Source organism: Xenopus laevis, chromosome 2L (assembly GCF_017654675.1).
Source record: "Xenopus laevis strain J_2021 chromosome 2L, Xenopus_laevis_v10.1, whole genome shotgun sequence".
In the NCBI taxonomy this organism is placed as follows: domain Eukaryota; kingdom Metazoa; phylum Chordata; class Amphibia; order Anura; family Pipidae; genus Xenopus; species Xenopus laevis.
This window is the reverse complement of record NC_054373.1, coordinates 186,444,206-186,471,839: the sequence shown is the minus strand read 5'-3', so window position 1 is coordinate 186,471,839 and position 27,634 is coordinate 186,444,206. Positions and strand designations below refer to the sequence as shown.

The 27,634-nt window shown below is 43.4% G+C and overlaps 1 protein-coding gene across 1 annotated transcript in view; it reads left to right on the top strand.

Moving 5' to 3' along the window:
* XB877238.L (provisional ortholog of glycerophosphodiester phosphodiesterase domain containing 5 L homeolog) overlaps positions 1–27,634 on the top strand; it is a 45,500-nt gene that overhangs the window by 14,073 nt on the left and 3,793 nt on the right. The window contains exons 3-14 of the mRNA XM_018247869.2: positions 11,833–11,936; positions 12,484–12,577; positions 14,436–14,495; positions 16,358–16,456; positions 19,163–19,256; positions 19,467–19,612; positions 21,201–21,283; positions 22,536–22,686; positions 23,263–23,484; positions 25,267–25,424; positions 26,612–26,759; positions 27,520–27,602. Coding sequence (XP_018103358.1) covers positions 11,833–11,936; positions 12,484–12,577; positions 14,436–14,495; positions 16,358–16,456; positions 19,163–19,256; positions 19,467–19,612; positions 21,201–21,283; positions 22,536–22,686; positions 23,263–23,484; positions 25,267–25,424; positions 26,612–26,759; positions 27,520–27,602 — 1,442 coding nt within the window. The remainder of the gene's footprint in view (positions 1–11,832; positions 11,937–12,483; positions 12,578–14,435; positions 14,496–16,357; positions 16,457–19,162; positions 19,257–19,466; positions 19,613–21,200; positions 21,284–22,535; positions 22,687–23,262; positions 23,485–25,266; positions 25,425–26,611; positions 26,760–27,519; positions 27,603–27,634) is intronic.

The window sequence follows — 27,634 nt, the reverse complement described above, 5'->3', positions numbered from 1 at the left end:
TTGTACTGTTCTATATCTTTTTCAATCATCTTTAACTCCCCTTTCACATCCAAATATATTTTAGTTTTATACTCGATCATTAATTCCATTAGTCTTAATGAGAAGTCTTGACAAAATTTTATTCCAACTGCCCATAAAGATCTCATCTCTTTCCATAAAAGAAGGGAATTTTTTTTATACGTAAACCCCGTGGTATCATCTGAGAGTAGGGATGTCGTGGACTGTTCGCCCGCGAACTAATTCGCGCGAACATCGACCGTTCGCGTCCGCCGAATGTTCGCGAACGTCGCGCGACGTTCGCCAATTTGGGTTCGCCTTAGCTGGCGCTTATTTTTGCCCTCTCACCCCAGACCAGCAGATACATGGCAGCCAATCAGGAAGCTCTCCCTCCTGGACCACCCCCACACCCCCTGGACCACTCCCCTTCCATATATAAACTGAAGCCCTGCAGCGTTTTTTCATTCTGCCTGTGTGTGCTTGGAAGAGCTAGTGTAGGGAGAGAGCTGTTAGTGATTTGAGGGACAGTTGATAGTAACTTTGCTGGCTAGTAATCTACTTGATACTGCTCTGTATTGTAGGGACAGAAGTCTGCAGGGATTTGAGGGACAGTGAGTTTAGGTTAGTTAGCTTTGCTGGCTAGTAATCTACCTTCTACTGCAGTGCTCTGTATGTAGCTGCTGTGGGCACTGCTTCTGATCTCTCATCTGCTGACTGCTGTAATAACCCAATAGTCCTTGTAAGGACTGCTTTTATTTTCTTTTTTGTTTTTTTACTTTGCTACTATAAGAGCCCAGTGCTATTAGTCTAGCTGTGTTGGGGAGTGGGACTGGTGTGCTGCTCCTCCTAGTAGTTCACCACTACCAGCACCAACCAGAGTAAAAATTGTTACAAAGTATCTTATTTGCACCTGTTAGCTGTTCTGAGCTCTCTGCCAAAAGCTAATTAAGTTAGAAACTGTTTTTTTTCTGGCTGTTCAGTTCAGAGAAAAGAGGGACTGGTGTGCTGCTCCTCTTAGTAGTTCACCACTACCAGCACCAACCAGAGTCAAAATTGTTACAAAGTATCTTATTTGCACCTGTTAGCTGTTCTGAGCTCTCTGCCAAAAGCTAATTAAGTTAGAAACTGTTTTTTTCTGGCTGTTCAGTTCAGAGAAAAGAGGGACTGGTGTGCTGCTCCTCCTAGTAGTTCACCACTACCAGCACCAACCAGAGTCAAAATTGTTACAAAGTATCTTATTTGCACCTGTTAGCTGTTCTGAGCTCTCTGCCAAAAGCTAATTAAGTTAGAAACTGTTAGTTCAGAGAAAAGAGGGACTTTCCAGTACAAAAGAGGGACAGGGGGTTGAGTGGTCAAAAGAGGGACAGTTGGGAGGTATGCAAGTGCCACCTAGCTGTGTGAGCTTTTTCACATTCTGTCTAAATAACAATAATAATTCCGTGTCCGTAAACATCAGCTGAGTGATGTTTTACAGCAGCAATAATATATTCCGTATCCACTACTGTATACGTTGCCCTTGCAGGCATTGTTTGCCCAGTCTTTAACCAAGTGCCACCTAGCTGTGTGAGCTTTTTCACATTCCGTGTCCAGAAACATCACCTGAGTGACGTAGTGTGATTTCTGCCCTTTACAGCACAAAACGCAGCGCTGTGTCAACAATGGATTTTTCAGATACATTTTTGCCCTTGATCCCCCTCTGGCATGCCACTGTCCAGGTCGTTGCACCCTTTAAACAACTTTAAAATCATTTTTCTGGCCAGAAATGTCTTTTCTAGCTTTTAAAATTCGCCTTCCCATTGAAGTCTATGGGGTTCGCGACGTTCGCGAACCGTTCGCATTTTTGTCGCAAGTTCGCAAATATGTTCGCGAACATTTTTTCCGCCGTTCGCTACATCCCTATCTGAGAGGTGACATACTTTTCAAGTGATGCTATTTCCCACCATATATACAATTCTTTAGTTAACTTATGTTCAAATTCACGAAATACTCTTGATACATTTGAAAAATCACTTGAAGTATCAACATCCGTATTGAAAACAGAGTTGGCCTTCAATATGCGTGCATCCGTGTTCCATAATTCACTCATAGTGAATATTATATTATTATATTATTATATTATGTAATTGTTAATTGTGTATTGTGAACCATCTCCTAAGCAAGTCAGAGAGTGATATACCAGAGACCTCTTTCTTGGTAAAATAGATAAGGTTGTATACAGTAGAGCAACAATACAGTTAGAGACAACCACTCTAGCCAATCATCCCCAGAGATTTATAAAAGGGGCTACTTATACATATACTACATAGTCCACATAGTCCAAAGTTATTAAATTGTTATAACCTGCCCAGTTTGTGTATTAACAGTTTTTTAGGGCATATCATAAGCAATTGTGTGTATACCTATCCACATAAAGTCAATTTTATAGCAGCATTAGGTAAATGGAGTGTCCATATAGTTAAAGGGGCCAATCCTTGGATTTCTCATTCAAAGATTAAATTTCCAAGTGGAGCCTGTGCTTTGTATAGCTCTTGTAGTAAGAATTAGGGTGTATCCCTTTTTAGGCCTCTCTTACCCGGCCTCGAAGAACGCCCGGGTGCATTTAGCCCCAAGCGTAGCGCTTAATACTGTAGCCAGGCGCTATCCCACGGCTCCCCACAAGGACGTGACAGTTTCTATAGTAAAAGAATGGATCTCACCGGTTAGTGCGTTGCGCACGGGTGCATCCAGCCCCAGATCAAGAGACCTATGCTCACAGGGATGGTTTTAAAGGAGAAGGAAAAGTTAAAAGTAAGTAAGCTTTATCAGAAAGGTCTATATAAATACATCAGTAAACCCTCAAAGTAATGCTGCTCTGAGTCCTCTGCCAAAAGAAACAGCACATTTCTTTCCTTCTATTGTGTACTCATGGGCTTCTGTATCAGACTTCCTGTTTTCAGCTTACACCTCCAGGGCTAGGGCTTGAGCATGCTCAGTTCCTCTCTTCCTCCCTGCTGTAATCTGAGCCCAGAGCTATGAGTGAGCAGGGAGAGACTCAGGCAGGAAGTGATGTCACACCAAGCTAATATGGCAGCTGCTATCCTAAACAAACAGAGAGAGTTTCTAGAGCTTTTTACTCAGGTATGGTAAAATTCTATATAATAAATATAGCATTTTATCTTGCACTATTGTGGCTAATCTATTGCCAATAAAATGCCTCCGTAGCTTTCCTTCTCCTTTAAAGGGGTAGCTCATCTTTAAGTTAACTTTTAGTATATTATAGAATATCTATTGCTAAGCAATTGATTTATTTGTTTTATTTTTTTAAAAAAATTTTGAATCATTTTCCTTCATCTTCTGACTTTGCAGTACATTTAAAAAACAAAGGCTCCGTAAAACTACAAATGTATTGTTATTGCTATTTTTATGACTCATCTCATGAGGCCCCCCCCCAGAATGTAACTTTTATTATGTCATAGAACGACCAATTCTAAGCAACTTTTCATTTGGTTTTCATTATTTATTTGTTATAGTTTTATAGTTATCGGCTTTTTTCTTCTGACACTTTGCAGCTTTCAAATAGGCGCCGCTGACTCCCTTCTAAAAAACAAATGCCCTATAAATGTATTTCTACTTTTTATTACTGATCCTTCTGGTCAGGCCTTTCCTATTCATATTCCAGTCTCTCATTCAAATCAATACATGGTTGCTAGGGGAATTTGGACCCTAGTTACCAGCTCAAGATGCAAATTGAAGAGCTGCTGAATAAAAAGCTAAATAAGTCAAAAACCACAAATAATAAAAAATTAAAACCAATTGCAAATTGTCTCAGAATATCTCTCTTCTTCTCTGAATCTCTCTAACCTGAAATGTAAAGTGCTCTCTGATTGGTGGGTCTGGAAACAAGAAACCCGATTCATCCTGAAGCTTCTTTTTTTTTTTTTTTTTTGTGCTTTTTATTTTTTTGTCTGTCATCTTTCTATTCTCTCTCTCGTCTTCTGCCTCTTTCTGATGCTAGTGCAGCAGGGATTTCACGTGATCCCATTCAAAGTGAATGTGGGTGGGAGGGTTGAATTTCGAGTGCTTTGTTCCTTGCGCTGCAGCTCGGGCAAAAATGTCCCTAAGAAAGAACCGAGGCTTCCACGTTTTTTAAAAGGGATTTCAGGATGGAAATGTGCCCATTGGTGCACCTTTTTTATTCACTTTGGGAAAGATATAAGATATTTAGTCAGATTCTCCCTCCCAGTACAATAAATTCATGATAAAGTCAAGGTTAATGCTGGATTACTAGTACGGGACGTGTGTGTAGTCGTGTCTATTTAAAACTGACCCCCAGTTTGCCAAGTTGGGGGAGATTAGCCTCCTGTATGGTTTGACTGACACATAAATGTATCCTGCGTATCTGTATCCAGGTATTATTATGTTTGTATTGTTCGATGGTGGATGCAGTTGTCATGGCAACGAGCTATTGCATTTTTCTAGAACACTAGTAAATGGGAGTCAATTATTGAACGGAATATATATCTATATAAAAAGCAGCCTTGGCCTTTGTGTTTCCATTTTTTTAAAATTTTACTGCGTATGTTTCACACCTTCCCTTTCCCCTTTCATTGTCTGTTACCCACGTACCTTTCCCTGTCACATTAAGTCGTGTCTTCACCTTCTTCTTTATATTCGTTTCTTTTCTCATTCTTTACCCTCCTGTTCCCTCATTTAGTTTTTCTATTCTGCCACTTATTTTTCTGTTCCTCCTGTTACATTTTCTAGTATTACCTTCTCCTGAAAACATATCCAGTAACTCATGTTTCCTCCTCTCTCTTGTGCTCCCTCTTTTGGCTGCTTTCTGTTCTGCACATTTTCTTTTGCTTTTGCCCCTTACGTTTGATCTACTTTTACAGAACATTGCCACTCTAGTTCTCTCTTTCTCGGGAAAATCCTGCAGGGGTCGTACTCAGTCCCTTAGAGTCAGAACTCTATTCTATAGACTGATAGTAGGATAGCAGCTGCCATATTAGCTTGGTGTGACTTGACTTTCTGCCTGAGTCTCTCCCTGCTCACTCATAGCTCTGGGCTCAGATTACAGCAGGGAGGGGAGGAGGAACAAACTGAGCATGCTCAAGCCCAAGCCCTGGAGGTTTAAGCTGAAAACAGGAAGTCTGATACAGAAGCCCATGAGTACACAATAGAAGGAAAGAAATGTGCTGTTTCTTTTGACAGAGGACTCAGAGCAGCATTACTTGGAGGGTTTACTGGTGTATACATATAGATCTTTCTGATAAAGCTTACTTAATTTTAACCTTTACTTCTCCTTTAAAACCATCCCTGTGAGCATAGGTCCCTTGACAGGGCCTCAGCCATTCCAGCTGCCTAGCGAGGTTGGCGGCATCAGGGACGGGACATGAGGTAGCCAGATATACCGGTTGCCAAACCCACTGCGGCTGGGGGGGGGGTTGGTCTGGTTGGTGCAGTTGGGGGGGGGGGGGCTGCCTGCAAAAGGGCCCTATATTTACAAGAAAGATCCTGCCTGCAACAAATTTGTATGCAATAGACAAACAGAAATCCAAGATATCGTTATAACTGAAAACACTATAATAAGAATAATAATAGCAATGATTGGGGCACTACTGCCCTGTCTACTATACTGACCCAATGAGAGCACCAGAGTATAATAAAGCTCAATTAGGGCAAATAAGTCCATAACAGCCCACAGTTATCTCCTTGGCAGGAACCCTTAAAGGATATATAAGCCCCTCCCCCATGCAAACATTTAATCAGTGAACAGCCTCCTTGAAATTGCTAAATTCCACCCCTGTTGTTCAAAGGATAAAAGTAAGGCTGCAGTATCCCCTTAATCACTTAGGATTCCATCTCCTCCTCTAACCCACTGTCAAGGATTAGGTAGGGGGCGCTGTAGAGTCTGAAGGGAAAGGGCGAGTCCTTGAGGCAGGGGCTGTATGTGCCAAGGGGAAACTGAAGGGAAGCAGGAACAGGTAGATGAGGGCGAAGAGTCAGACTGGAACAGGACGGATAGGACGACGATCAGGACTGGACAAGACAGGAAGAAGAGGGCGACGACTCAACAGGAAAGGACTGGACATGGCAGGAGTGGAACGGCTTGGATGGGACAGGACGGTGCGGGCGTAGATCAAACTGGGGGATAGAGTGCAGAGGGAGACAGGAGCGGATAGCAAGACAGGACTGGAGCAAGATAGCAAGAGAGGGAGACTGGAGCAGGATAGCAAGAGAGGGAGACTGGAGCAGGATAGCAAGAGAGGGAGACTGGAGCAGGATAGCAAGAGAGGGAGACTGGAGCAGGATAGCAAGAGAGGGAGACTGGAGCAGGATAGCAAGAGAGGGAGACTGGAGCAGGATAGCAAGAGAGGGAGACTGGAGCAGGATAGCAAGAGAGGGAGACTGGAGCAGGATAGCAAGAGAGGGAGACTGGAGCAGGATAGCAAGAGAGGGAGACTGGAGCAGGATAGCAAGAGAGGGAGACTGGAGCAGGATAGCAAGAGAGGGAGACTGGAGCAGGATAGCAAGAGAGGGAGACTGGAGCAGGATAGCAAGAGAGGGAGACTGGAGCAGGATAGCAAGAGAGGGAGACTGGAGCAAGATAGCAAGAGAGGGAGACTGGAGCAGGATAGCAAGAGAGGGAGACTGGAGCAGGATAGCAAGAGAGGGAGACTGGAGCAGGATAGCAAGAGAGGGAGACTGGAGCAGGATAGCAAGAGAGGGAGACTGGAGCAGGATAGCAAGAGAGGGAGACTGGAGCGGGATAGCAAGAGAGGGAGACTGGAGCGGGATAGCAAGAGAGGGAGACTGGAGCGGGATAGCAAGAGAGGGAGACTGGAGCAGGATAGCAAGAGAGGGAGACTGGAGCAGGATAGCAAGAAGGGACTGGAAGCAGGATAGCTAGAGAGCTGGAAGCTGGATAGCAAGAGAGGAGTACAAGATAGGGTTGGAACAAGGTCGAGGCTAGAAAGGTACAAGATAGGAAAGCAGGACAAGACAAGGCAGACTAACAAGGGAGAAGGGGCAAGAGCTAGAAACCTAGTTAGGGGCGATGCCGCAGTACTAGAAAACCATGCAATGCTCTGGCAAGGAGTGGTCTGAGAGCTGCCCTTAAATAGGGAAGAGGCAGCCCTGATTGGTAGATTAAGATAGGCAGCAGCTGAGCTGGGGCTGGAGAGGCCAATCAGGCGGCAGCTGGGCTGGGACTGCAGAGGCCAGGTTACACACAGTGAGTAACCCTACAGGCTGCTCACCTGGCCAAATGGTTAGGGTATCGAGCCAGAAACCCAAAGGTCCCCGGCTCGACTCCCAGCAATACCTGACAGTATCCCCCCCCTCACAAGGCGACTCCCAGGCGCCACAGTGACCAACATTTTCGTGCACCTGGGGAACTGGCAATGCTATGGGCAGAACTAACCACATGGGTGCCCAACTAGAAGGTAATGCTATTGTATTAGCCACCCTGGAACTTGGCAGAGCCACCCTGGCGGGTGCCCTGATGCTCGGCAGAGCCACCCTGGCGGGTGCCCTGGGACTCGGAAGAGCCACCCTGGCGGGTGCCCTGGGACTCGGAAGAGCCACCCTGGCGGGTGCCCTGGGACTCGGAAGAGCCACCCTGGCGGGTGCTCTGGGACCTGGAAGAGCCACCCTCACGGGTGCTCTGATACTTGGTAGAACCACCCTCACGGGTGCTCTGATACTAGGTAGAGCCACCCTGGCGGGTGCTCTGGGACCTGGAGGAGCCACCCTCACGGGTGCTCTAATACTTGGTAGAGCCACCCTGGTGGGTGCTCTGGGACTCGGAAGAGCCACCCTGGCGGGTGCTCTGATACTCGGTAGAGCCACCCTGGCGGGTGCTCTGATACTCGGTAGAGCCACCCTGGCGGGTGCTCTGGGACTCAGAAGAGCCACCCTGGTGGGTGCTCTGGGACTCAGAAGAGCCACCCTGGCGGGTGCCCAGGTGTTTGGCAGAGCCACCCATGCGGGTGCCCTGGGACTTGGCAACAGTATAGGCAACTCCACCCTCGCGGGTGCCCTCCACATGAGTGCCTGGGTTTTGAATGTTATTTTAAGGGTTGGTACAGTCACTGTGTTAAGACACTGCAGAAGCCCCACCTCTGAGGGCACAGGACAAGGCAGAAGCCCCCCATCTCGGGGCACAGGATCAGGCAGAAGCCCCCCATCTCGGAGCACAGGATCAGGCAGAAGCCCCACTTCTGGGAGCACAGGATCAGGCAGAAGCCCCACTTCTGGGAGCACAGGATCAGGCAGAAGCCCCACTTCTGGGAGCACAGGATCAGGCAGAAGCCCCACTTCTGGGGCACAGGATCAGGCAGAAGCCCCACTTCTGGGGGCACAGGATCAGGCAGAAGCCCCACTTCTGGGGGCACAAGATCAGGCAGAAGCCCCACTTCTGGGGGCACAGGATCAGGCAGAAGCCCCACTTCTGGGGGCACAGGATCAGGCAGAAGCCCCACTTCTGGGGGCACAGGACAAGGCATGGGTACAGGAGGCAGCTGCTGTTGAGCCGGCACAAGTGCAGGAGGCAGCCAGTGGGGAGCCAGTCGCCGGGGAAGCCTAGCTGAAGCCATGGGCAGCGGAGGCTGCTGGGGAACCGGCTCTGGAGCTGAAGGCAATGGCGGTTGCAGGGAAGGCCCCACTGGAACTGTAGGCAGCCGATGCTGCTGGGTAGACCCCTCTGGAGCTGTGGCCAGCCGATGCTGCTGGGTAGACCCCTCTGGAGCTGTGGCCAGCCGATGCTGCTGGGTAGGCCCCTCTGGAGCTGTGGCCAGCCGATGCTGCTGGGTAGGCCCCTCTGGAGCTGTGGCCAGCCGATGCTGCTGGGTAGGCCCCTCTGGAGCTGTGGCCAGCCGATGCTGCTGGGTAGGCCCCTCTGGAGCTGTGGCCAGCCGATGCTGCTGGGTAGGCCCCTCTGGAGCTGTGGCCAGCCGATGCTGCTGGGTAGGCCCCTCTGGAGCTGTGGCCAGCCGATGCTGCTGGGTAGGCCCCTCTGGAGCTGTGGCCAGCCGATGCTGCTGGGTAGGCCCCTCTGGAGCTGTGGGCAGCCGATGCTGCTGGGTAGGCCCCTCTGGAGCTGTGGGCAGCCGATGCTGCTGGGTAGGCCCCTCTGGAGCTGTGGGCAGCCGATGCTGCTGGGTAAGCAGTTGCTGAGGGGTGGCAGGCCCGGGAACCGAAGCAGACTGCAGAGGGATAGCCGGCCCTGGAACAGACTGCGGAGGGATAGCCGGCCCTGGAACTGGAGCAGACTGCGGAGGGATAGCCGGCCCTGGAACTGGAGCAGACTGCGGAGGGATAGCCGGCCCTGGAACTGGAGCAGACTGCGGAGGGATAGCCGGCCCTGGAACTGGAGCAGACTGCGGAGGGATAGCCGGCCCTGGAACTGGAGCAGACTGCGGAGTGATAGCCGGCCCTGGAACTGGAGCAGACTGCGGAGGGATAGCCGGCCCTGGAACTGGAGCAGACTGCGGAGGGATAGCCAGCCCTGGAACTGGAGCAGACTGCGGAGGGATAGCCAGCCCTGGAACTGGAGCAGACTGCGGAGGGATAGCCAGCCCTGGAACTGGAGCAGACTGCGGAGGGATAGCCAGCCCTGGAACTGAGGCAAATTTATCTAGGAATGCCAACAGAAACTGAGCAGTATCGTAGATTATAGGGGATTTACTGCACAGTAAGTTCTCGGCCCAGTAACGAGCTTCACCTTCTAGCAGGAAGAAAATGATTTCCGAAACTTGCTCGACTGGAGGAGCACTTAGAAAGTGTTTTTTCTCTGAAAGGAGCAGGACTTCCTCTAGAAAGATAGGAATTTTACTTGGGGAGCCATCACAGTATCTGCGGGTCAAAATAGAATATTCAGTCTTTTTGGGAATCCGGTCAGAAGGCACAGGAACAGCCCTTGCAGACTCTTTTGGCCAGAGCATTCTGTCAAGGATTAGGTAGGGGGCGCTGTAGAGTCTGAAGGGAAAGGGCGAGTCCTTGAGGCAGGGGCTGTATGTGCCAAGGGGAAACTGAAGGGAAGCAGGAACAGGTAGATGAGGGCGAAGAGTCAGACTGGAACAGGACGGATAGGACGACGATCAGGACTGGACAAGACAGGAAGAAGAGGGCGACGACTCAACAGGAAAGGACTGGACATGGCAGGAGTGGAACGGCTTGGATGGGACAGGACGGTGCGGGCGTAGATCAAACTGGGGGATAGAGTGCAGAGGGAGACAGGAGCGGATAGCAAGACAGGACTGGAGCAAGATAGCAAGAGAGGGAGACTGGAGCAGGATAGCAAGAGAGGGAGACTGGAGCAGGATAGCAAGAGAGGGAGACTGGAGCAGGATAGCAAGAGAGGGAGACTGGAGCAGGATAGCAAGAGAGGGAGACTGGAGCAGGATAGCAAGAGAGGGAGACTGGAGCAGGATAGCAAGAGAGGGAGACTGGAGCAGGATAGCAAGAGAGGGAGACTGGAGCAGGATAGCAAGAGAGGGAGACTGGAGCAGGATAGCAAGAGAGGGAGACTGGAGCAGGATAGCAAGAGAGGGAGACTGGAGCAGGATAGCAAGAGAGGGAGACTGGAGCAGGATAGCAAGAGAGGGAGACTGGAGCGGGATAGCAAGAGAGGGAGACTGGAGCGGGATAGCAAGAGAGGGAGACTGGAGCGGGATAGCAAGAGAGGGAGACTGGAGCAGGATAGCAAGAGAGGGAGACTGGAGCAGGATAGCAAGAGAGGGAGACTGGAGCAGGATAGCAAGAAGGGACTGGAAGCAGGATAGCTAGAGAGCTGGAAGCTGGATAGCAAGAGAGGAGTACAAGATAGGGTTGGAACAAGGTCGAGGCTAGAAAGGTACAAGATAGGAAAGCAGGACAAGACAAGGCAGACTAACAAGGGAGAAGGGGCAAGAGCTAGAAACCTAGTTAGGGGCGATGCCGCAGTACTAGAAAACCATGCAATGCTCTGGCAAGGAGTGGTCTGAGAGCTGCCCTTAAATAGGGAAGAGGCAGCCCTGATTGGTAGATTAAGATAGGCAGCAGCTGAGCTGGGGCTGGAGAGGCCAATCAGGCGGCAGCTGGGCTGGGACTGCAGAGGCCAGGTTACACACAGTGAGTAACCCTACAGGCTGCTCACCTGGCCAAATGGTTAGGGTATCGAGCCAGAAACCCAAAGGTCCCCGGCTCGACTCCCAGCAATACCTGACACCCACTCAGCCCCCTCCCTTAGGATTTTGCTTTGGCTGTTGGCTACTGAGCATGCTCAGTTCTTCTCAGATTACTAAACACGCCCTCCAGTCTAGCAGCCAATGAAGAGAAGTCATTTTTGGCTTACCTAGAAATTCTGCTCTAGCTGTCTGATCCTATTTTTCTCCTAACCACCTCTCCTGAGCTCAGCATACTGTAACTATTAAAGTGCTCAATCCAAGCAGGACTTTTTATTAAAGTATGCTGTGTTCAATTCTTCATTGCATGAACCTTAGAGCGCACATGTGCTCTTTGTAGTTATAAACATCACTGGTCATGTGTCAGAGGGAAAATGGCCGCCAACTGAAAGCTGCTGTTTGGTTTAGGACAATGTCTTGGTGCTGGCACACGGAGGGGGTAAATACAGTACAAATGATGCCATTTGGGTGGGGGATGTGCCCAACTTATATACATAGTAGGAAAATGTAGTTTCTACATGTCCTTTAAGGCTTGTTAATGGAGTTAGGAGAGGCATTGCTACTTCTGCATAGAGCTACAGTTTGTAGTAGTTAGTACAGCAGCTTTATACTATAACGATTAACATAACATATTTGGTTACCCTTTAATGTTCACATGTGTTAATTGTAGTCGTATCTCTTGTTGCAGAAGGAGCATCTGTTCTTTATGGTTTTGCTTGTGGCCTTCTGCCTCTCCCTGGTCTTCTTATATTTCTGGCAGGAAGCGAAGAATGACTACAATGACTTCGACTGGTGAGTAACTGCCTGACGTGACCAAATGGCACTTTACACAAAATGCCACATTGATTTAAAGCATAGAAAGACTTTTCATTTGTCAGCCGCCCCCATTACTTGTACTGATGTAAGACTATAGGGATTAGGGATACTCTCCGTATGAGGGCAAAGCTTGTGTGTTAGGGTGATGGCACATGTCCGTTGACCAGGGGGGTAGTTAGTAGCCACTTGTGGGTCAGCCAGTCACATCAGCCTCCATCAGTAACCCTCATTTTCCTTTGGGGCCATATATGATTTAATCAACAGTATTAAATATTTATTTGAAGGTCCCCGATAATATCAGGGTACTCTAAAGTACAGGGTAAGCAAATCTTAGTGTATATGAGCATCTTCTCTGTGATTCACTGGCCATAGTAAACAATGACTAATGCTGTCTGCAAGGAGCACAGGCAGGAGTTGTTGCTTTGAATGCACAGACTGTGTGCCCCTCTGGACAGCATGAGCCATCAGGTTGCAGAAATGGATCATTATTAGGAAGAAATATATTTCACTCTTCTGTTTTCAGGATCTCCTATTTGAAAGTGGGGTACTGGTTCCTGTGGTCCACAGTAGTTCTGGTGGTGGCAGCAGTTCTGTTTGGATACATCGCAATATTACTGGTGAGTTACATGACATTATACCTACATGGCTCTGAAAGCGCTAAAAGGAATGACGTGAAACGTTGAATGGTGTAAAGAAGAGCAGGGTATCTCGAAACCCACCGGATCCCTCAGGGCAGGTACTTTCTGGCCAGGAAACTTAGACCCGGGCACGAATTTGGGCAGTATTAGTAACTAGGCAGGGGCATGAGAATAGAAGATGAATAGAAGAGGTGCTGAATACAAAGAGAAGTTATAAACAACAATAAAATTATAAGATCACAAAGCAATTTTTTTGGCTGTCAGGGTCAGTGACCCCCACTTGAAATTGAGAAGTTAACATTTAGGGGGTTATTTACTAAAAATTAAATGAATCTCATGTTTTGTCGACCAAACTCCCTTCCACGAATTGAACTCATTTCTCAATCATTTTTCTCAAAAATTCAGAGCGAAAAAATGTCACGACAAAAACGAGCGTCAGTCCATATTGTGCGATTGACACTCTATCACTATCAAATTGTAACTGCGACTTTTTCGGATTATCGTACAAAACCCCAGACTTTATCAGGTTATCCAGCGCAGATCACTATGTCAAGAAACAACTTCAGGGACATCTGAAATTGACTTCTGAAATTCTGAGGTTTAATAAATGGGTCCCATAGTATGTTATAGAATGGCTAATTCTAAGCAACTTTTCAATTATTTATTTGCATTTATATATATTTTTTAATTATTTACCTTCTTTTTCTGACTCTTTTCAGCTTTCAACTGGGGGTTACTAACCCCATCTAAAAAACAAATGCTCTGTAAGGCTATAAATTTATTATTCATTTTTATAACTCATCTTTCTATTCAGGTCTCTCCTATTCATATTCCAGTCTCTTATTCAAATCAATGCATGGTTGCTATGGTAATTTGGACCCCAGCAACCAGATGGCTAAAACTGCAAACTGGAGAGCTGCTGAATAAAAAGCTAAATAACTCAAAAACCACAAATAATAAAAAATGAAAACCAACTGCAAATTGTCTCAGAATATCCCTCCCTCCCCATTAAAAGGCCGTTAGTTTAAAAAAACTATAAATAAATGAAAAAAAAATGTAAATCAGATAAAATATAGCTAAAAATCAGTGTCCCTTAGGGACCAGCACTTGTCTACCCAGCCTTTATTTTTAACACTGATTCTCAGTTACTGGTCCATTTTCCCTTACACTGGGATACATCCAAAATCCCTTTATTAGAATGTGCTGCAGAGCCTGAAGCCAAAACTCCCCACAATGGCATGCACTATTCACCTAGATTCTTATCCCACTATCACTGTACGATTTCCCCCCAATCAGCCTTACAATCAGATATCGGGTTAGTTTACCATTTTTTTTTACCATGAGCTGCCCAATAGAGTTAATTAATGGCAGACTGTTTTTTTGTCTAAACCAGACTGAAATGTATCTTAAAGCCATCCTGAGGAAAGACAAACTCAACAGTCAGAATTTCATCTTCCTGCTGTGGCACCAGACATAGATGTCCTTGTGTGCCGTGTCTGTTTGTTAGGGGAAGGGATCCACTGTATCAGATCAATTCACTAATAAGGCCCATTGTGTCTGTGCAGATCAGAGACTGATAGTGTTTTAAAAAGGGCCTTTGTAGCACTATAAGTTTTTGTATATTCTAGGAGATGTCAAAGTTAAACCAGGGGTCCCCTCTACTTGCCCCCATGTAAAGCAAGGGATATTTTATCTTCTTCTGCTCAACAATTGAGAGAGAGCCAACGACTGGAAGTCTATTGGGAAGCCATTGAGGTTCCTCTGTTCAACACACTTTTGGTTCATTCTTTGTGGAATTGATCTTTCCATTTCTTATTGTTTTGTTCCCCATTTCTAGGTTTTAGCATTATGTCTGCTCTCAGAGGGCCAACAATTACATCTGCACTGGAGCCACAAGGTGGGTCAATCAGTCTGGTCAATGCCAATCATAATCCAACATTGTAACTTGGAACGGAAATGGGCGATACACACCCAGTATGTGTAATTTTGCATGTTGTCTTCCATCTGGCCACTTGGCCACAAAAATATTTATTGATATATACAGGTATGGGATCCCGTTATCCAGAAACCTCAGAATTACAGAATAAAATACACTCAAATGTATCCAAATAATTCACACTTTTAAAAATTATTTCCCTTTTCTCTGTAATAAGAAAACAGTAGCTTGTACTTGATCCCAACTAAGATATAATGAATCCTTATTGGAGACAAAACCAGCCTATTGGGTTTATTTCATGTTTACATGATTTTCTAGTAGACTTAAGGTATGAAGATCCAAATTATAGAAAGATCCATTATCCAGAAAACCCCAGGTCCCGTGCATTCTGGATAACAGGTCCCATACCTGTACTATGTGTTTGTGCCAGCATGGTTTCATACGTAACAGATGAATTTAATTTCTTTTTATGAGAAGGTGAGCAGAGACCTTGACTCTGGGATTGCAGTGGATCTGATTGACTTAAACTTTGCTAAAGCATTTGATACAGTGTCACACAGAAGGTTACTGGTTTAAATTAAGGAAAGTTGGCCTGGAACATAGTATTTGTACCCGGATAGAGAATGGTAGTAAATGGAACATTTTCTAATTGGACCAGTGTTGTTAGGTAGGTACCAAGCATTCTGGATAACAGGTCCCATAACTGTACATTATACTTGATCATTATATCAATCATTGATCATTGATCATTATGATCACATTATACTAAGATATAATTAATCCTTATTGGAAGCAGAACCAGCCTATTGGGTTTATTTAATATTTAAATGATTTTCTAGTAGTCTTAATGTATTAAATTACAGAAAGATCCATTATACAGAAAACCCCCAGGTACTCAGCATTCTGGAAACCTGGATATAACCTTTAAATATATATGTTTAAACTGATTTCATAAGGATTTCTATTATCTGTTGGTTATACTTTATTTTCTTTAATATTGTTAATGCAGGATGCTGTTCAGAAGTGGATCCAAGCAGGTACAGATGAGTTTTAGGTCAGGTTAGCCAGCAGGGTAGCTAGGGCTGTGGGCACAAGTACAGGTATGGGACCTGTTATCCAGAATGCTTGGGACCTGGGGTTTTCCAAATAACGGATCTTTCTGTAATTTGGATCTCCATACCTTTAGTGTACTAGAAAATCATCTAAATATGAAATAAACCCAATAGGCTGGTTTTGCTTCCAATAAGGATTAATTATATCTTAGTTGGGATCAAGTACAAGCTACTGTTTTATTATTACACAGAAAACGGAAATCATTTTTAAAAATATGGTTTATTTGGATAAAATAGAGTCTTTGGGAGATGGCCTTTCCGTAATTCAGAGCTTTATGGATAACGGGTATCCGGACTATGGATTTCATACCTGTAGTGGAGCTCAGGGCAACTGAATCAGACCCCTATGAGTCCGTACTCCAGTGGTTATTAACCTATAGGCTGCAGAGCTGTTTGTAGATGGGTCCAGGTGCACGGAGACCCCACAGAACAGAAAGCGGATGTGGTGTGGAATGTGGAAAGCTCAGTAACACAAGTACAGTCATGATTGTGACAGTAAAACTCTATGTCAATGTTGTGTAGTCTGCCATCCTTCAGTTGTGGAGGCAGTTGCAGTTGGGGGGGGTTATTATGTTTCAGGCCTTTTATTGAACCTGTTACCCTGGCTAGTAGCCAAATCAGCCCTAGGCTCCGGGTGACCTTTTTAGTGAATTCTTCTATAACGTTAAAGCTCCCAGTACAGAAAATACTAACAGAGACCTTCCTTTGCAGATTGGAACAGTGGTGGTTCTGGTGGTCTCGCTGGGAGCGCTGGTTGTCCTGTCCCAGCTGTGGAAAGGAGAATGGGACACAGTGAGGCTTTCCTTCCAGGTACCGTCTAAATGTTAAAGGAAAACTATATCCCCCCCCAAAATGTAGGTCTCTATAAAAAGATATTGCATAAAACAGCTCATGTGTAAAACCCTGCTTCATGTAAATAAACCATTTTCATAATAATATAATTTTCTAGTAGTATGTACCATTGTGTAATCATAAATAGAAAACGGCCATTTTAAAAAATAAGGGCCGCCCCCTGGGATCGTAGGATTCACTGTGCACACAAACAAACCATACATGTTAGGTCACATGAGCCAATTAACAGACAGAGTTGTGTCTTTTGCTTCCACACTTCTTCCTGTTACAGTTAGAGTTGCAGTATTTCTGGTCAGGTGATCTCTTCTTGTTACAGTTAGAGCTGCAGTATTTCTGGTCAGGTGATCTCTTCCTGTTACAGTTAGAGCTGCAGTATTTCTGGTCAGATGATCTCTTCCTGTTACAGTTAGAGCTGCAGTATTTCTGGTCAGGTGATCTCTTCCTGTTACAGTTAGAGCTGCACTATTTCTGGTCAGGTGATCTCTTCCTGTTACAGTTAGAGCTGCAGTATTTCTGGTCAGGTGATCTCTTCCTGTTACAGTTAGAGCTGCAGTATTTCTGCTCAGGTGATCTCTTCCTGTTACAGTTAGAGCTGCAGTATTTCTGGTCAAGTGATCTCTTCCTGTTACAGTTAGAGCTGCAGTATTTCTGGTCAGGTGATCTCTTCCTGTTACAGTTAGAGCTGCAGTATTTCTGCTCAGGTGATCTCTTCCTGTTACAGTTAGAGCTGCAGTATTTCTGGTCAGGTGATCTCTTCCTGTTACAGTTAGAGCTGCAGTATTTCTGGTCAGGTGATCTCTTCCTGTTACAGTTAGAGCTGCAGTATTTCTGGTCAAGTGATCTCCGAGGCAGCACAGAGAATGTCATACAATGGGAGCTCAAGGGAAAAAGGGCAACATTTACTTAAATATATATACCAGTTTGGTAAGAGTCTTTAATATGTCACTTAATTTGATATAAACGATCTGTTGCTAAAATATTTATTTTGGGGTAAAGTTTTCCTTTAATATTTCCTTTGCCCCTTGCCAGGTCTCAACTGGGAGTCGAAACAGCCCCTACTAGCCCACTAAATAGTGACTGTCTATGGCATCTTATAGCAGCCCCTCTGGCATTTGCCAGAACCCACAAATTGCCAGTTCGGGCCTGCCCATTGCTTTGTTTCAATTGTAAGTTTATCTTTTATGTTGCAGATTGGCTAGTAGCTTTGCAGTTGGTCTGCATTTATTGTGCATGGTTTTTACCCCTTTTCTTTTGCTTTCTAAGCTGGAGGTTAAAATCCAGTGTCGCTGATCCAAGGTGTCACTGCCAGGGAAGATTTTAGTTTCTAGGAAAGGCCGATAAAATCAGGCTTCTCTGCTTCTGGGGTAACATGATCCTTAAATCCTTCCACAGTCAGATAAATCTGGTTTTATCCTCTAGTAGTGTAACCTGGAGCCAACATATCTGACCTACATTTGTGTCCTCCTTACAAGCAGGGCATACGTGAATTTTATGCAGTAGATAGCATGTACTACATCCACCCACCCCTTATCTATTATAGTCCTTGAAAGGGGTTGTTTGCCTTTAAATTAACTTTCAGTATGACGTAGAGATGGATATTCTCAGACAATCTGAAATTGGTTTTCATTTGTTACTATTTGTGGTTTTTGAGTTAATTCATTTTTTTATTCAGCAGCTCTGCAGTTTGTAATTTCAGCAATCAGGTTGCTAGGGTCCAAATTCCCCTAGGAACCAGGCATTGATTTGAATAAGAGACTGGAATATAAATAGGAGAGGCCTGAATAGAAAGATGAGGAATAAAAAGCAGCAATAACAATACATTTGTAGCCTTACAAAGCTTTTGTTTTTTTAGATGGGGTCAGTGACCCCCATTTGAAAGCTGGAAAGAGTCAGAAGAAAAGGGGGCAATAATTAAAAAACTAAAAATGACCAATTAAAAAGTTGCTTAGAATTATCTACAAATAAACTAAAAGTTAACTTAAAACTGAACAACCCCTTTAAAGGAGAACTAAAGCCTAACTAAAGAAGTAGCTATAAATGTTGTACATGATGTTTTGTGCTTCTGTACCAGCCCAAGGCAACCACAGCCCTTTAGCAGTAAAGATCTGTGTCTCCAAAGATGCCCCAGTAGCTCCCCATCTTCTTTTCTGCTGATTCACTGATTCACATGCTCTGTGCTGCTGTCACTTACTGAGCTTAGGGAGCCACTCACAATATACAGTACACATAGAATAGAAATGTCACAATATAAGGCTGATTAGTAATTAATACACATAATTACTACATGGCAGCACAGAAACTAGTGCAATTAGCATCAGAATTGAATAATCAGCAAACCTGTAGCATCAGCTTATATTACAGCCAGGGAAGCTCATTTTCTGCTGGATAATTAGTGACGAGCCCTAAGCTTAGCTTCTCAACAGCCAATCAGAGCCCACTGAGCATGTGAGTGTCACAGACACTTTCCAAGATGGTGACCCCCTGTGACAAGTTTGAAGTCCTGGATCATTGCTGCTATTGACAAGCTCAAACTTTAGCCTCGTGCAATAAGTTCACTATATAAAATAGGACATTTTTAGCCACGTTCATTTTTAGGGTTTAGTTCTCCTCTACATGTGACTTTAATGTCAAATGTTAACCATTATAACCTGCCCTTGTCCATAGGTTACTGCCCCCTATCTGCACATCGGCGCTATTGCAGCAATGTCTGTTCTTTCCTGGCCAGTGTCTCTGTATTTCATGAGGATGAGCAATGCGGGTAAGTTCACAGTCTTGTCCTTCATTTTTCCACACTTACATCCCTTTCCCCCTGATAATATCTTGACTTATTATTCACATTATCCATAAGGATTAACTATTTTTTGATGCTGGTGAGGTGCCTTTATCCTGGGTTCTCCTCCTGTATTATTGGTAATGGGTCAGTCCAATCAGAGCTCAGTACCAGTCCAGTTCTTGTGTCTCTCTGCAGGTTTTCGGGTTCTGATATTAAGTCCTTACCTTGCGGTGCTGCTTTTTCTCTATCTCATCCCGCTGGGCATGTACTCCCCGTGTATCAGAGAGGAAGGAACCCTGGGGCCCAAACCTAAACTGATCGGACATAGAGGGTCACCAACAGTAAGCTCTTGTGTTTTAAATATTATATTTATTTTGCGATTCTTAAACCAGAATGTAACTGGGATTTGGGGCTCAGGGGTGGGAATAGACAGCGCCCAAGATGGGCCATTCTGAGCAATCTGCTTATCAAATACATTTCATATAAATTCTAGAGATAATTAAAAAGTAGACAAGAGCCCAATGGGAAAGTTGGGGACTCAAACTCGGCCCCCTGTTGCTTGTAGCAGCCATAGAACATCTACCTGGAGCCCTTCCCTTTAACACTAGTGCAAGCTGGGAAATAACTATAGTAAAAGCAGGCAGGGGCCCCAGGAGTTATAGGGGACTCAGAGGGTCTCTGACTGACATCACATATAGGGGCAGATTTATCAAGGGTCGAATTTCGAAGTACAAAAAACTTAGAAATTCGACCATCGAATTGAAAAACTTCGTATATCGAATTCGAAGTTTTTTCACCGAATTTGGCAATCCTACGATTGAATAAAAATCGTTCCATCGAGCGGTTAAATCGCTCTAATCGAAAAATTCGAACGATTTTAGCGTACGATCAAAGGATTTTTAATTCGATGTGTAAAGACTTAGAAAAAGTTTGTAGCAGGTCCCCATAGGCTAACATAGCAATTCGGCAGGTTTAATTGAAGTCGAAGTTTTTTTAAAGAGACAGTACTTTCAGGGTCGAATATTCGAACGATTTTTACTTCGAATCGAAGTCGAAGTAAATTCGAAGTCGTAGTATTCTATTTGATGGTCGAAGTATCCAAAAAATTAACTTTTTGTACTTCAAAAATTCACTCGAACCTTAGTAAATCTGCCCCATAGTTTTAGGTACAGATGTACATTTCTTATGTTTTTAACGATAGCGTCCCTTTAAGGGAAATCACTTTCTAGACTTTATTGCACCAGCGCTTGCCTAGTTTATAGGAAGTGTTCCTCAAATTCCATTCTAGCATTCCTCTCATTTAAATACTGTGATAGGTCATTGGATGGAGCCTGGAATTAGTGTCGTTGTGGGGATTGTAGTTCAGCAATTTCTGAGTGAATGTAAAATTGATGCGGGGGAAATTCTAAGAATGTTTGCAATGTACATTGATATTTCTTCATTTTTAATTCCAAGATATTAAGGGATACATGTGCTGTTAATATGAATGAATTTTGTTACAACAGCGCCACCTGCTGGTCAGTTTCCCACCAGTCTGACCAGCAAGTAGTCAAGGAAGTTGTCAGGAGAAAGAAAGAGGCTGATGTTCTTCTGCTTAGGAAAGATGTGAGAAAGGTTTCTAATTCTTTTCCTAAGCAGAAGAACATCAGCCTCTTTCTTTCTCCTGACAACTTCCTTGACTACTTGCTGGTCAGACTGGTGGGAAACTGACCAGCAGGTGGCGCTGTTGTAACAAAACTCATTCATATTAACAGTACATGTATCCCTTAATATCTTGGAATCAAAACAAAATAAATAATGAATGTACATTGCAAAATTTCTTAGAATAGCCCCCTCATTAATTTTACATTCACTTATTTTTAATGTTGACTTATTCTATAAACACTCAGATCATGGAAACTTCAGATCATGTTTCTTTGCCCCTTGCAGTTGGCGCCAGAAAACACGCTGCTGTCTTTCCTGAAGACCATAGAGAGCGGAGGAGATGGCCTTGAGTCCGACGTCACATTGAGGTATCTCTAACGACCCCTCGCCCTAAACCAAATCTTTCAGCAGCCCATGGGGCGTCTGATATATCGGATGTGGGGAGATAAAGTGCTGGAGAATCTGCAGATCTTTGGCATCGCCTCAGTGGGTATTGGGTTTATCTGTAAAGGACAGATGGGACGGGGTCCAGCGGGGGAAAAGTATATACACGGCAGTTCCCGGGGCCAAGAGGAACAAAATGGTTCTTCATGGGAACCAAGGAATGATGGGTAGATGCTATTCACAGTTGTCCCTCTGCTTATTCCTCAAACTCCTGACTTATTCCAGTCTGTGCTTGGGGGAAAATAATTGGATAATTGTCAGTAATATCTTTTCAGCTGTCATTTGTACTCCAAAGTGTTAATCAGCCAATCAGCTCTTTGCTTTCATTGTTGTAACTGCAATGGGCTGGTAAAAGCCTACATCTGATTGGTTACAGAACCAGGAAGTTAATCTTGGTAAAACAAGACATGGCATGTTCGGAATCTTTGGGAAGTGTGCAAAAAAAAAAACCTGTAATGGGGCACGCTGAATTTGTCTGTCTGGAAATGGCTCTCCCTCTTGCACCCCTTTGTGTTCTTGTGCCCCAGGGACCATGAATTAACTCTTTTATTACATTATGGGCTTTATTTATTTTTTACATTTATTTATTTTCGTGATGTATTATACCCCGAGGATGGAAAAAGTCCAAATCCGAAATTCTGGCATCTCAGACCTGCCAAGGTTGTATATAAGTCAATAGGAGAAGTCCCAAAGATATCTTGATCTGCGCTGGGTTTCGTTCAAAAATCCGAAGATTTTGTCGTTTTCGGGGCACAAATCCAAAAAAAGATCTGATTTTTTGGATAGAAAAAAAAAATTTGTTAGAATTTTTCAGACGATTTTAGAGTTTTTTCCCGAACTGGAATTATTTGTGAAAATGTATTGATAAATAAGGGGGAAAACCCATAGGGATTTGGTCTGAGTCATTTTCAGAAAATAATGAGAGAAATTCGGACTTTGATAAATGGGCCTCCCCATATCTACTTATATCATTTTTTTTTTTAGTAAATATCTCAAGGATGTCAAACTTGTGCTTATTCATTGGAGTAGGAGCTACCATTTAGTTTCCCTTGGACAATACAGTATATGAGTTTTTTGTATGCATAGAGCTCCCTGTGCCCCAGCCAATCACCAGACCTCAGTTAATTACACCACACCTTCGCTATCCCTAATGACCATGTGCCCTTTGCCCTGTAGCTATGATGGGGTGCCATTTCTTATGCACGACAGCACTTTAAAGAGGACGACCAATGTAAGAGACGTCTTCCCCAACCGGACCAATGACAACGCAGCCATGTTTACTTGGGACGCCCTGGAACAGCTGAATGCTGGGATGTGGTTCACTAAGGTATGTCCCTTGTCTCATTTCTACCTACACCAACAAGCATGGCCTCCTCTGATTGGTCTGTTTCTTTGCACAACTCATGTGGGAGCCAATAACTGGCAGCTGTTGGGTTAAGTGCACCGGCTGGGTACAAATATTTGTCATTTCGATAAAGGGGTGGTCCACCTTTAAGTTAACTTTTAGTATGTTATAGAATGGCCAGTTCTAAGCAACTTTTCAATTGGTCTTCATTATTTCTTTTTTTTATATATATAGTTTTTTAATTATTTGCCTTCTTCTTCTTCTGACTCTTTCCAGCTTTCAAATGAGGGCCACTGACCTCATCTAAAAACAAATGCTCTGTAAGGCTACAAATGTATTGTTATTGTTACTTTTTATTCCTCATCTTTCTATTCAGGTCTCTCCTATTCATAATCCAGTCTTTCATTCAGGGTTGCTAGGGTAATTCGGACCTTAGCAACCAAATGGCTGCTGATTAAAAGCTAAATAATTTAGCTACATTGGAATACTTGGAATACAATCCAAGTCTCTGCCAATAGATTGCAGTTTGGGTAACCATGTGACTGCTATTTCCCCTAGAATCAGCCATTCTCCTCCATGGGTTCCCTGTCAGAGGAAGACAAGCAGCGGTCGTCCAATCAGTCCATTTGCAAACTGGCCGACCTTCTACGACTCGCCGGCCGCACCAACAAGACGGTGATTTTTGATCTGTACATGCCGCCGGCAGATCATCCCTACAGACACACCTGGGTCAACCGGACGCTGGAAGTGATCTTTGAGTCGGCCATTGATCAAAGACAGGTGAGCAAAAAAAAAGAGAAACAGATGTCAGGTGATCTATACAGGTAATATATACAGGTAATATATACAGGTGATCTATACAGGTAATATATACAGGTAATATATACAGGTAATATATACAGGTGATCTATACAGGTAATATATACAGGTGATCTATACAGGTAATATATACAGGTAATATATACAGGTGATCTATACAGGTAATATATACAGGTAATATATACAGGTAATATATACAGGTAATCTATACAGGTAATATATACAGGTGATCTATACAGGTAATATATACAGGTAATATATACAGGTGATATACAGGTAATATATACAGGTGATATATACAGGTGATATATACAGGTGATCTATACAGGTAATATATACAGGTAATATATACAGGTGATATACAGGTAATATATACAGGTGATATATACAGGTGATATATACAGGTGATATATACAGGTGATGTATACAGGTGATATACAGGTGATATATACAGGTGATATATACAGGTGATATATACAGGTGATATACAGGTGATATATACAGGTGATCTATACAGGTGATATATACAGGTGATATATACAGGTAATATATACAGGTGATATATACAGGTGATATATACAGGTGATATATACAGGTGATGTATACAGGTGATATACAGGTAATATATACAGGTGATATACAGGTAATATATACAGGTAATATATACAGGTGATATATACAGGTGATATACAGGTAATATATACAGGTGATATATACAGGTGATATATACAGGTAATATATACAGGTGATATATACAGGTGATATACAGGTAATATATACAGGTGATATATACAGGTAATATATACAGGTAATATATACAGGTGATATACAGGTAATATATACAGGTGATATATACAGGTAATATATACAGGTAATATATACAGGTGATATATACAGGTGATATATACAGGTTGCTGAGGACCCAACAAAAAAAGGGTAGTTTATTATTTAGGGCAAGTGGTTAAAAAAAAGAAAACAAGGAACTGATTGATTCACTTGCAAAGAACAATCCCAACTACAATATAACGGAACAATTTAATCTCTCTCTCTCTCTCTCTCTCTCTCTCTCTCTGTCTCTCTATATATATGTATATGATATAAATTATGTAGTGAATAAAGTACCCCTTTTTGTAAAATATAAGGATATTATAAGTTACTGAGGAGTGTTTTTATACAGGTCATGGAACTCTGAGGTGATTTCTAATATCCTGATACTTTACAACAGGGGGTACTTTATTTATTATAATACACAAGTTTCAGTGAGTCATGTGACAGAAATGACATCACAAAGCTCCAATTATAACCAATGACATCACTAGTCTCCGTTTATAAGGATATAATTTACAGGTTATTAATGGCAGAATATCAGTACAGGTATGGGATCTGTTATCCGGAAACCCGTTATCCAAAGCTCTGAATTACGGGCTGGCCGTCTCCCATAGATTTTATTCAAATAATCCAAATTTTTAAATATTATTTCCTTTTTCTGTGTAATAATAAAACAGTCGCTTGTACTTGATCCCAACTAAGATATAATTAATCCTTATTGGAGGCAAAACCAGCCTATTGGCTTTATTTAATATTTATATGATTTTCTAGTAGACTTAAGGCATGGAGTCCCAAATTAAGGAAAGATCCGTTATATGGAATAACAGAGGCTCGGAGCATTCTGGATAACAGGTCCGATATTTGTATTAGAGAGGTACCGAACCATAACCCATTCTTTGTATTTCTTGCCTGTAGATCTTCTGGCTGTTGGATGAAATGAGGTTGTATGTTCAGTCGGTCGCCCCCGGGTTCCAGCAGACGTATGGGCTCAAGGCACCAGTAAAGGATCTCAAGGAAAATAACATTGTCAAACTGAACCTGCCCTACACTGACATGTCCCAGGAAGACATCAGGTTAATATGCGGCAGCAGTAGGAAAAGCACAGTCACATGACAGTTTGCACCACTGTTGTAAAGGGGTTGTTCACCTTTAAATTAACTGTTTGTATGATGTAGAGAGGGATATTCTGAGACACTTTGCAATTGGTTTTTATTTTTTATTAATTTGTGGTGGTTTTTGAATTATTTAGCTTTTTATTCAGCAGCTCTCCAGTTTTCAGTTTCAACAGACTGGTTGCTAGGGTTCAAATTTCCCTATTCCCCTAGCAACCATGCATTAATTTGAATAAGAGACTGGAATATGAATAGGAGAGGCCTGAATAGAAAGAGGAGTAATAAAAAGTAACAATAACAATACATTTGTAGCCTTACAGAGCATTTGTTTTTTTTAGATGGGGTCAGTGAGCCCCATTTGAAAGCTGGAAAGAGTCAGAAGAAGAAGGCAAATAATTCAAAAACTATAAAAAATGAAAGTCAATTGAAAAGTTGCTTAGAATTAGCCATTCTGTAACATAATCAAAGATAAACCACCAATTTAAAGCACTGAGCAGGGGAACATGGTGCACAGGAAATCTATATGGGGGCACAAACTGGAACATATGATAAGTTGGCAAGAAATTTCACCATTAAGTTAACTTTTAGTGTGTTATAGAATGACTAAGCAACATTTCAATTGGTCTTCATTTTTTCATTTTTATACTTTCTGAATTATTTGCCTTCTTCTTTCCAGCCTTCAAATGGGGGGGTCACTGACCCCATCTAAAATATTTATTGTTCCTTTGTATTATTCATCTTTCTATTCAGGCCTCTCCTATTCATATTCTAGTCTCTTATTCAAATCAATGTGTGGTTGCTAGGGGAATTTGGACCCCAGCAATCAGATGGCTGAAATTACAAACTGGAGAGCTGCTGTATAAAAAGCTAAATAACTCAAAAACCACAAATAATAAAAAATGAAAACCAATTGCAGATTGTCTCAGAATATCCTTCTGTACATCATACTAAAAGTTCATTTAAAGGAGAACAACCCCTTTAAGTTTTACAAGGCTGCTGTACCCTAGAGGCTGTGCTCATGGGCGTTAGTTCATCTTTAAGAATCTGCAGTTTTTTTTTAATGGGAGACACTTCCCTAATGGGTAATTCAGTGGCTCCTGTATATCCAGAGGGCACATGTGATACATCATTTGTCTTGTTTATTTCAGAATGTATGCAGATGCCAACATCACTACCAACCTGTATGTGGTGAGTGAACCCTGGCTCTTCTCCCTGGCCTGGTGTGCTGGCGCTCATTCCGTCACCACAAACGTAGTGCACACCCTGAAACACATGGATAGGCCAATGTTCCTTATGGTGAGTCGCAAACCTTAACCTCTTTCTTTCTCCTGACAACTTCCTTGACTACTTGCTGGTCAGACTGGTGGGAAACTGACCAGCAGGTGGCGCTGTTGTAACAAAATTCATTCATATTAACAGTACATGTATCCCTTAATATCTTGGAATAAAAACAAAATAAATAATGAATTATTTTTAAGGTTTACTTATCCCTTAATACAGATAATTACTACATGGCAGCACAGAAACCAGTGCAATTAGCATCAGAATTGAATAATCAGCAAACCTGTAGCATCAGCTTATATTACAGCCAGGGAAGGTCATTTTCTGCTGGATAATTAGTGACGAGCCCTAAGCTTAGCTTCTCAACAGCCAATCAGAGCCCACTGAGCATGTGAGTGTCACAGACACTTTCCAAGATGGTGACCCCCTGTGACAAGTTTGAAGTCCTGGATCATTGCTGCTATTGACAAGCTCAAACTTTAGCCTCGTGCAATAAGTTCACTATAGAAAATAGGACATTTTTAGACACAATTTTTAGTTCCCCTTTAATACCTGCCAACCATTAAATCCACGTCCTGCATGTTCGTTTGAATGCATGATGCATAGCGGCATATAAATCAGTTCAGTCTGCAGCATGCAGCTAATTAGCCATGCGAGATGTGGATTTAACACTAGTGCCCATACCCATGGCTCCATTTAGTGCAAACCCCATTGGGTGCCCATCCCCCCTGCAAGTGACCCTAATATTCCATTATGTCCTATTGATGTATTGCAGACCCCAGAGGAATACAGATTGATGTGGATTCTGACGGATGCTGTTTCGGTGCTAGTGATTGCCCTCATCTTCCTCTTACACGGGTGAGCTGGGTTCCCTCTGCTTTTATCTTGTA